This window comes from Urocitellus parryii, chromosome X (genome assembly GCF_045843805.1).
Source record: "Urocitellus parryii isolate mUroPar1 chromosome X, mUroPar1.hap1, whole genome shotgun sequence".
Classification (NCBI taxonomy): Eukaryota; Metazoa; Chordata; class Mammalia; order Rodentia; family Sciuridae; genus Urocitellus; species Urocitellus parryii.
The window spans coordinates 17,236,202-17,247,014 of NC_135547.1; the positions used below are offsets into that span (position 1 = coordinate 17,236,202).

General features: G+C 37.9%; 1 protein-coding gene across 2 annotated transcripts; it reads right to left on the bottom strand.

Moving 5' to 3' along the window:
- On the bottom strand, positions 1–10,164 carry Znf75d (zinc finger protein 75D). Of its 2 annotated transcripts, XM_026382439.1 has the most exons (5): positions 9,751–10,164; positions 8,313–8,505; positions 7,367–7,458; positions 6,898–7,024; positions 1–970 (listed from the first exon to the last, which is right to left on the bottom strand). In XM_026382439.1, the coding sequence occupies exons 1-5, from the start codon at positions 10,162–10,164 to the stop codon at positions 261–263; spliced, it is 1,536 nt and encodes a 511-aa protein (XP_026238224.1). In that variant the 3' UTR covers positions 1–260. The 2 variants fall into 2 exon arrangements, with proteins under 2 accessions (XP_026238224.1, XP_026238225.1); XM_026382440.1 differs by lacking the exons at positions 7,367–7,458; positions 8,313–8,505.
- Between the last annotated feature and the right edge of the window lie 649 nt (positions 10,165–10,813).

Consider the following 10,813-nt stretch of genomic DNA (forward strand, 5'->3'; position numbering starts at 1 on the left):
AATTAGATAAATGAATAGCTATTGATGTATCTGATACCTATATTTTCAAACTTTTATTTATAATGTACTCATTAGGTACCAGTCTTGTGCTAGGCACTGAAGATACAATGCTGAATAATAGAGATAGCTTAGATTCCTTTCTGTGATGCAGAACATAAACCTCTCCCAAACTTTCTGTTGATAATCGGTTTCCTATCATTGGATGTCTCATAATTTTGAATTCCTTTATCATTTCTGTTATTCCATATAGTCACTTTTTTTCAGACTGGAGACACTGAACATGCTTCCCTACTCCTATGGAGTTTTTGGTGTCTAAGAAGGCTGGAACGTCTGCTAAAGTTTCTCCTGCACATGCTACAAGTATAAGGCTGCTCACCTGTGTGAGTTCTCTGGTGTTTAATAAGGTGAGAGTTCTGAATAAATCTTTTTCCACATTCTTGACATTTAAAAGGCTTCTCTCCTGTGTGAATTCGTTGGTGTGTGTGTAGATTTGTGTTGTGACTGAAGCTTTTCCCACACCATGAACATCTATATGGTTTTATTCCTTGATGTGCCATGAAGTGCTTATTGAGATCTGAACTCCATCTAAACCTCCTATCACATTGTTGACATTTATAGGGCTTCTCTTCAGTGTGAATTCTCTGGTGCTTAATAAGATCAGAGCTAACTCTGAAGCTTTTCCCACATTCCTGACATTTAAAAGGTTTCTCTCCTGTGTATCCTTTCCTGTGAAGATCCATATGTTTTGGAAGCTCTTGTTTGCAAGTTGAAAGTTTCTTTCTTTTCTTCCTTGGTAAAGCTCGACCCTGTTTCTGTACCCTGTATATATCATCATGATTTTCCTTGCCCATTGTTTTCTGGACAACTTTCACTCTGGTCTTCTTTGATACTTTGCATCCTGGTGCTTGTATTTCTGATGGAGAAACAGATTTAAGCTGATCATTTCCAGTGCCATTTTTGAGCTTTAACCCTGTTAGAATAAATAGAAGAATCAGCCATCTGGTTCCCAGAGCAAAAACTACAATATTGGAAAGAAAAGTCAATGATGATTGCTATTAAGATGTACAGAAACAAGTGATTTCTGGTCCAGTCTGAACAAAATTATACAGATCCATTTCTCCCCAATCCTCCCTGCAAACAACAAACCCATTAAATAATGCAAGAAACAACCAAAAGAGAATTCTAAAAAGTATTAAGAAGGGAATAGGGAAATACTGGGGAGTAAAATCTACCAAATTATGCTGTGTCCATGTATGAATATACCACAATGAATTCCTCACTTATAGATAACATAATAATATAATTACCGCACACTAATTAAAATAATAATGAGTAGAGTAGAGCAAATGGATCCAGGGAAGGAAAAGGTGGGACGGGATGGCAATGAGGAATGAGACTGATCAAATTGTGTTATGTGTATGTACACATATGGCATAATGAATCCCACTATCATGTAAAATTATAATACACCAATTTAAAAAAATGTTAAGAAGAAGGCAAACTGGTTTGGAGTCCAGGGATAGAAGAATAGCATAGTAGAGAGTCTTATATCCCAGCAGAAGAAAGTTACTCAGATCCAGGGCTTTCCAATCCCTATAATATCAATAGAAAGTTGCGTGAATGGAAATCCTTCTTACAATATCAGAGAAACAAGACAAAATTGGCCAAGAGGATTAGCCTGGGATTTATCCATAGTAAGTAGCCAAGACAGATACCTGCCTTCCATGCTGGGGTAGAGACTTTCCCCAACCTCAGTGAGAGATTCCAAGGTGAATGGACAGGATTGGCAAAAGAGACCCAGCCCCATCAAGGGAAAGGAACAGAAGCTTTTCAAATTTCATACACATGAGACTCCCTCCCTTCAACAGAAGTTATGTGAAGAGGCAGAACTGGCAAAAGGGACCAAGCCACCAGCCACCTAGCTTAGGAAGCCTCTTCATCCCCATGAGTCTGAGTCTCCCCTTCCCCACTAGGAGATATCCTGCTCAAGGAAAATGTCTTCCACACCCTAAGTCAGCAATAGCTAGGATCCATGGGAGCCCCAACAGTACCACATAAACCAATGAGACCAATTAACATCATAAAGGCTCAGAAAATTAAACTGTTATTGGAAACATACCTCATAAAAGTAAGAAAGAACCTGTGTGCTAAAGTAAAACCCAGTGACTGCCTGCTAAAATAAAATATTTAAATAGGAACCAGATTCTTCTATCCTAATACACAAAATTATCTGTATACAATAAATAATCACTCATCAGGCCAAGAACAAAAAAAATCACAACCTATACGAAAGGGAAACCTGACAAAAATGTCATCAAACTAGAAAAGCAATAGGAAAATTTAAAAATATGGAAATGAAATACACTTCTAAACAATCCATGGTCCAAAGAGAAAGTCTCAAAGGAAATTTTTGAATACTGAAAGTTAAATAAAAATGAAATTAAAATATATCAAAATATATTAATTTTAGTTAAAGAAATGATCAGAAGAAAGTTGTATCCATAAGTGCTCATAATAGAAAAAAGGAAAGGTGGCCAGGCACAGTGGTACATGCCTGTGATCCCAGTGACTCGAAAGGATGAAGCAGGAAGACTGCAAATTTGAGGCCAGTCTGGGCAACTTAGTAAGACCCTGTCTCAAAATAAAAAAGGTTGGGATTGTAACTCAGTGGTAAAGTACTCCTGGGTTCAATCCCCAGTACAAAAAAAAATGTATCTCAAATCGATAATCTAAGTTCCTACCTCAAAGAACTAAAACTAAAATAAACTCAAAGCAGGCTGAAAGGGAAAATAATAAAGGACAGAAACAAAAATAAAACTAAAAGCAAGCCCATTCTTAAAAAAAAATAGCTGGTAAACCTCTATAAAGACTGACAAAAAGAAAGAGAAGACACAAATCACCAATATCTTGAATGAAATAGTGCATTACTACATACTCTGTAAATAAGAAAGTAAGGGAATTCTATGAATTTTACATTCATGAATTTTAAGTTGGTTAAAATGGACTAATTCCTAAAAAAACTACAAATACCAGGATTCAAACAATATGAAATAGATCCTGAATGGTACTCTGACCATTAAAGAAAAATGGAGCTCACAATTTAAAAGTCGTCCCCTCAAAAAATCTCCAAGTACAGATGGTGTCATTGGAGGATTCTACCAAACATTCAAAGAATTAACAACTATTTTATGTGAACTCTTCCAAAAAAGAGGAGGAAATACTACCCAACTCATTTTATAAGACGAGTATCACATTGATACTATAAACATTCAAAGACAGTAGTAAAAAAAGGAAACTATAGAGTCGCATTTCCCATGAACTTAAACACAAAAATTGTCAGCAAATATTGACTAACTGAATGCAGTAAGTCAATGAGATTGCAGTTAAGTTATGAGATTTATATACCATGACAAAGCCGGATTTATTGCAGGTATGCAAATCTGGTTCAACATATGAAAATCAATCCACATAATCCACCATTTCAACAACCTAAAGAAGAAAGATCATATGTACCTATCAACTGACACAGAAATAGCATCTGACAAAATACCACATCCATTCATGATGAAAACAGTGGTAAAATTAGGAATTATATCAACTTGATAAAGAATATCAACAACAAAAAAAACAGTGCTAATATCTTAGGTAATGGTGAAAGACTGAATGTTTTCATGCTAAATTGGAAACAAGTCAAAGATGTTTCTCTTGCCACTCTAATTCAACATAGTACCAGAAGTTGAAGCTAATGCAATAAGCAAGAAAATAAAAGGAATTGTTCCATGAAAATGAAAAACTTATGCATGCACTTAACATGTAGAATATCTATACACTGAAAATTATAAAAAAGTGAGGAAAGAAATCAAAGAAATAAATATAGATATACTGTGTTCATGGATTGGGAGAATCAACACAATAAACATGACAATCCCTTTCAAACTAATATTACATTTAGTGTAATTTCTGGCAAAACACAATTTACTTCAGACACAGTTCAACTTACAGTTCAACTTACATTTGCATGTAAAGGCAAAGGTCCTACAATAGGTAAGAGAATCTTGATGAAGAAATAAGTAGGACAAATCACTCTGCTGGATAGATATTAAGGCTTACAATACAGCTACAGTAATCAAGAGAGTGCAATATTTGCAGAAGTACAGATACAGAGCTCAGTGGAATAGAATGAACATAAACATGCCAGGCAATTCAATGGAGAAAGGACAGCATTTTCGACAAATGATGCTGAAGTAATTAGAACTCCATTGGCAAGAAGAAAAATAAAAATGAGCCTCAACCTAAAGCTCACACTTCATACAAAACTAACTCAAGGCCGGACATGGTGGTGCACACATCTAGGGAGGCTGAGGCAGGAGGATCGAGAGTTCACAGCCAGCCTTAGCAACTTAATGAGGCCCTAAGTAACTCAGAGAGACCCTGTCTCTAAATAAAATATAAAAGGGCTGGTGATGTGGCTCAGTGGTTAAGCACCACTGGGTTCAATTCCCCAGTACCAAAAAAAAAAAAAAAAAAAAAAAAAACCCAAGAAGAACTAACTCAAAAATAGATCATGGAGTTAAATGTAAAATATAACATTATTAAAGTTTTAGGAGGAAATCATGGGGATCTAGGGATAAGCTAGTCAGAATTCTAGACTTGATACCAAAAACAATCTATAATAGGAAAAATTGGTCCTCATCAAAATTAAAAATCTTACTGAGTGGAAACCCATGGGAAGAGGATAAAGACAATATATAGATTGGGATAAAATAATTGCAAATCATTGATCTGACAAACATTAGAATCTACACTACATAAAGAACTCCCCAAAGTCAACAGTTAATAAACAACCCATCTAAAATATGGCCAAAAGACATTGCACTGAAGAGTACATAAAGAGATGACAAATAAGCACATGAGAAGATATCAAACAAACATCAGCAGCCATTAGGGAAACACAAATCAAAACCACTGTGAGATACCATTACACATATCAGAATGACTAAAATTTTAAAAAATACTGAGACTAAACACTGGCAAGAGAGAAACTGGATTACTCATATATTGTTGGTAGAAATGTAAAATGGTACAGACACTGAGGAAAACAGTTTGGCAGTTTCTTATAAATTTAAACATGCAATTACCATATGAAACAGTGATTCTACCCTTGAAGCATGTGTCCCAGATAAATGAACACTCTGGAGAAAAACCTATATAAGATAGTTGTGTGGAATGCTACTCAGTGGTTAAAGAGAAATGAGCCATTGAGACATGTTAATAACTTAGACGAATTTCTAGGAAATTATTCTAAATGAAAAAATCTAATCCCCCAAAACCACATATTTCATGATTCCATTCATATAAGATTTTTCAAATGCCAAAATGTTAGGAATGTTCGCAGATTAACAGTTGGAATGGATTAGTGGGGAAAGGGATGGAAGTATATGTGATTATGCAAGGGCAATAGGAGGGAATTTTATGGTAAGGGAACTATCCAGTATGGTTGTGACTATAGTGGTGAATACATAAATCTACACGTGATAAAACTGTACAGAAATAATAGACACATACAACAATTCGAGTAAAATTTGGGAAATCTGCTTAAGATCAGTAGGTCACATCAATAGCAATAGTCTGATTGTGATATACTTTTGCAAAAGTTATCATTGCAGACACTGAGTAATGTGTACACAGATTCTCTTTTATATTATATTTTAAACCTGCATGTGAATCTAAAATGACTACAATAAAAATTTCAATGAAAAATATAAGAGCAGAATCTTAAGATATTAAACCCCTATAAAGTTCCTACCAAAGAATACTTCTCTTCTTCCGATGAATATACTTACCTGTAGGAAATGCTCCAAGACTTTCCTTGTACTCTTGGAGAACTTCGATCTATGGTTCTTCTTGCTTTAAATAGATCACTTTAAAATACAATAATATTCTGAGAATAAAACCTTGAGGTCATGAACTGCCACCATAATTCCTGACTATTTTCAGGAAGAGTGAATAACTCTTTTTTTATAACTTTTTATTTCAAATGTTTAAGTGGGCAGAATTTTGGATCTAATATCATCTTTACATTCTACTATGGATGTGGGAAGAAATGCAATGAGGAAACTAGGAACTTAACCTAAGGGAGACAGAGGCAAATGATGTGGGGAATAGGAATCTAGTGTTATTGAAGGTAGACTTGGTTAGAGGTGAAAGTGGCTCCAACTAGGGTGGTAAGAGTGGAAGAGTGTGAGACATGGTTGGATTCAGGATACATTTGAAGACAGAGCAAAGAGGACTTGTTGCTTGATTGGCTGTAGAATATAACAGAAAGACTGGAATAAAGAGTGACTAAGAGGGACTGGGGTTGTGGCTCAGTGCAGAGTGCTTGCCTAGCATGCATGAGGCACTGGGTTCGATTGTCAGTACCACATAAAAAACAAACAAATAAAATAAAGGCATTCTATTCATCTATAACTATAAAAAAAAACTTTTAAAAAAGTGTGACCGAGAGGTTTCTGGCCTGAGCAGTTGAATAAATAGTGATGCCCATTACTAAGAAGGGAATGATATGGTTTATGGGGTAAGGGCATTATCAACAGATCGATAATTCTACTTAGAATATGGAAGTGCCTTGGGCTGGGGGTTGTGGTTCAGTGGTAGAGTGCTCAATGGCACACATGAGGCACTGGGTTCTATCCTCAGCACCATACAAAAATAAAGTAAACTTACTGTGTCCATCTACAACTAAAGAACAAAAAAAAAGAATACAGAAGTGCCTTTCTCCCACACCATCAAATTCAAACAATAAGGTGCTGGAACACAGGGGCTCTCTCATAGGGATGCAGTTTCCAAAAACTGAGGACATATTTTTCAACTTGTGTACAAAGGGAAAAAAATCTTTACCTAGAGAGATGACAGTCTCATAGTTATCCTGCATGACATCATTGTAGAGGGTCTTCTGAGAAGGGTCCAACAATTGCCATTCTTCCTCGGAAAAATACACAGCCACATCTTCAAATGTCAACAAACTCTAAAGAAGAGAACAGGTTTTGGTTGAATACTTGCCACTGGAGAAGCTGTCCTACTACCCATCTCTGAATTACATGGTAGGGCAGGTGCTGAAGAAGTTAGCAGTACAAGATTTAGGGGGTAGTGGGAGTGAGATGGCAGAAAGGAAGGAGCCAAGCAGATCTGTAAACAGCCTGGGAGATACCCAATTCCCATTCCCAATGTGCCAAGCCCAGTTACCTGGAGAACATTTGGGGCTAACACACTGCAGAATACCTGCTGGGAATACCTTAGGTTAATGGGTTGTAGGCAGCAGGAAAAAGTGAGATGAGTCTGCCTGAGAAAGCTGGAAAGTGCAGCTCACCTGGGACTCAGGCCAGATGAGCTCTGATGCCATCTTCCAGTCTTTGATGCTTTTCTGCTCAGAAAGGGCTAAAATCTGTGGAGTATGCACAGCTGTGGGTGGAAAAGAGCCAGAGAAAATTTCTCTCTTTCCTGTTTACAAACATCATGAGCTGATTCTAAAATACAGAATGTTGGGACACTTTCAAGAAAGATGGATCACTGTGAGAAGCATTGTGTGTGATGTCCAGAGTTGTCATCTCATGGGAAATAGCAATCAGATATCCACCCTTCATAGAACCAGTTCCTCAGATCACTATTTCTCCAGATTTCATGGGATAAATTAATAAAAGGTAATCTAGTAAGTAGATTAAATCTTTTAAAATATTTTTTTAGTTGTTGTTGGACACAATACCTTTATTTTTTATTTATTTTTATGTGGTGCTGAGGATGGAACCCAGCACCTCACACATGCTAGGCAAGTACTCTACTGCTAAGCCACAACCCCAGCCCTAGATTAAATCTTATAAAATAAATTGTTCACCTAACTGAGCAAGAATTAGAGGCATTTGAATACAAAGTACAAAGGTCCCCTGGTGTACAGTAGGAAACGTTGGAGATTTTTATTTCTTTCTTGGTGTGTCATTTTCTTCACATTCTAAGCCCATTTTGGATCCCAATTTCTCCTGCAACTTATAAGGGTATAATGGTCCTACTTGTCCCTGTTTCATCATCTTCTTTCTTCTCAGATTTCTAATATAGACTGTGGTGTGAATACAAGAGTTCTGTGGTTTGAAAATTTCTGCACCTCAGGCCAATTCCCACCTTCACCCACCTTTTGCACTCCCACTGGGAAACATCATAACTGGCAAGGCACAGCTGGGCACCTGGAAAATTCTCACAAATTCTAGCTAAACCAATTACTATCACAGCTCCCAGAAGAAAATAATTATTATGAAGCACCTCACCTCTTTTATATACAGGCTGGGTTTCTTTGTGAGTATGCCAGCCCAGCAGTTCTTGAAGTACCTGGTATATATTGCAACATTCTTTCTGGAACACACCCATTGCTTGGGGCTCTGCTGGCTTCCACCTGAAGCCTGGGGCCACTGCTGTTCCTCCCAAGAGCACTGTCTCCTTTCCCAGCTCATGGGCTGTGACCTAGAAATAATCCCCATCCTCATTAGCACAGAACTCACTTTGAGTTTGGTGGTAGAGGAGGAGGGAGGCACTAGAATAGAGAGAGCACAGATTTGGGGAGTGTGTGATATTAAAGGAAGTAATACAAAGGATGAAGAAAAATGTGTTGCTATGTTCTTATGAAGAAGTATACACAGAATCTAAGAAAATTAAGATAAAATGAAAAAAGCTGTACCTACTTCCAGTTTCCCCTCCTTCATGCCAAGAGTCCCTACCCTGTGTACCCAGACACAGTTCAAGCCATTAGCGGGGTTAGGTGGGGTGGCTGTTCTCACATTGCCTTCATTAGCTTGCTTTTTTGACTTGGATCCCTGCCTTAGTGGATTTCAATCTTCAAATTTTTTTTCCCAAAGATAAAGAGTTGAATTAATAAGTATTTATCTTGTCAGTCAGATCTTTCAATCTTCCTATAGACAAGGAAGGATTTCATGGTGAAAGGAGATCCGATGAAAGGGAAAACGAGGGAAGAGATTGGCTCCAACCTCCCTCCACATGATTTGGTTGCAGTAAGATACCAAAAATACGCTCTGCCCTACCTATATCCCTCCAGGTACATTGCTATGTATAGGAAGTGTGCTGTCATCTCCCAAAGACATACCTTGGCTCTCCACTCTCAAGCAGGTCAAACACACGTGGTCCCACTAAGAGAGGATTCTTTTTTCCCAGCACAGAGGTATGTGTTCCCAGTAGAAGACACTGCCCCTCATCATCCCAATTCCCTCCACTTCTCTATTGGCATTTTCTTCTTTCCATTTTTGTTTCCTTTTTTGCTTTCCATTTCTTTCCTCAATTTGATATCTCCCCAGAGTTACTTGATTTTGATTTTTGTTTGCTACCCTTTCTCTCCTTTGGTTTCTATAAGTGCTATCCACTTTTTGGAATGTTTCCCCTTTCCCAACTATTTCTTGTCTTTTATTTTGATTTCTAAGCACTTGAGTCTTATCTCCTTGGCCATGCCAAACTAGGCTCACCATCCCCCAATTTATTCTGGCCCTAAAGAAGGAAAAGTGCATTTTCCCCTCTAAGGCCAGAAAAGACTCTGCCAGGAACTCTGAAACCTATTGACTGACTACTGCTGCATGACTGTGATTTCAGTTCCACACAAGAGAAGTGTGACTTCATCCATCTCATTCCCTGATAACGCCCACCCACACATATCCACCTTTATCCTATTTTAATGCACATATAAGGAATCTTTCTTCTCACCTCATTCTTTGTTCCACCAGGTTCTCTCTGCAAGCGTTCTACCAGGACCACAGCCTGTCTAACATTCTGTGGATGATGCTTCTGCACCCAGTTCTGGATGTCCCTGGGAAGAACGGTCAGGAACTGTTCTAGCACCAGCAGTTCCAGGATCTGCTCTTTTGAGTGGGTCTCTGGCCTCAGCCACTGATTGCATAATTTCTGAAGTTGGTTAACAGCTTCTAGTGGCCCAGGTGCTTCAAGATAACAAAAGCTCCTGAAGTGCTGGCGGGCACTCTCAGGATGAAGGCTTTCTATTTGTGGGCTGTATTTCTCCCTCTGACTGGAGCCTTCTTGCACAGCTTCTTCAGTCTCCCAGAACATAGCCCCCATGTGGGGGTTCAAGTACGCATCTACATTCAGCTCACTCATCATCATTTGCTCTAGAAACAGTTTTATTCCTGTGTGTGGCACTGACAGTTCCCTGGTGCCATCTCTGACAACTGAGGCCCCATCAGGCTTGGTACAAAACCAATGTACAGATCTTCTTCCTAAGAGCACTTGAGGGAGAGCAGAAAAAAGTACATGTCAAAAAGAAAGCCACATGACACATATTCAATCACTAATTACTATCAGAGAAAAATGAAATTCCTTACCCTCCTCCTTTAAAATCAACTGCCAAGTATTAGAACATTCATGATCACAGGTTACTTTAAGAGGTATGTTTTTCTTCTTTGTTACTCAACTTTAAAACTAAGCACAGTTCATAGAAGAAAAATGTCCAACAATGTCTTCCTCCCCCATTCCTGCTTTTTGGTTGTTCTTTTTAATTTTTTCTTTCCATTTGAGAAAGGTTGGTGGGTAAGAAAACAGGCACCCTTGGGCCCAAAGCAGCTTTGAAATTATCCAATACTTAATCTGTGTGCTTCCTGTTACACCTTCTCAATTAGAGCATATTTGAGCTTTTCCAAATTTTAACAGATCATCCCAGTGTTTCGCCTCTAGTCAGTACAAAAATAACTTCTATGCTACTTCATCTTTTTGTGAAGACTGAAGCCTTTACTTCATGGACCATTTGTTATTCTCA

What these genes read in the sequence shown, in the direction of transcription:
- Znf75d (XM_026382439.1), bottom strand. Translation starts at nt 10,164, where the DNA reads ATGATGATGAGTGAGCTGAATGTAGATGCGTACTTGAACCCCCACATG. An exon ending in CCAGCCTGTATATAAAAGAG is followed by an intron (nt 7,459 to 8,312) that starts GTGAGGTGCTTC and finishes TTCCACCCACAG; the next exon opens with CTGTGCATACTCCACAGATT. An exon ending in TCATCTGGCCTGAGTCCCAG is followed by an intron (nt 7,025 to 7,366) that starts GTGAGCTGCACT and finishes TCTCTTCTTTAG; the next exon opens with AGTTTGTTGACATTTGAAGA.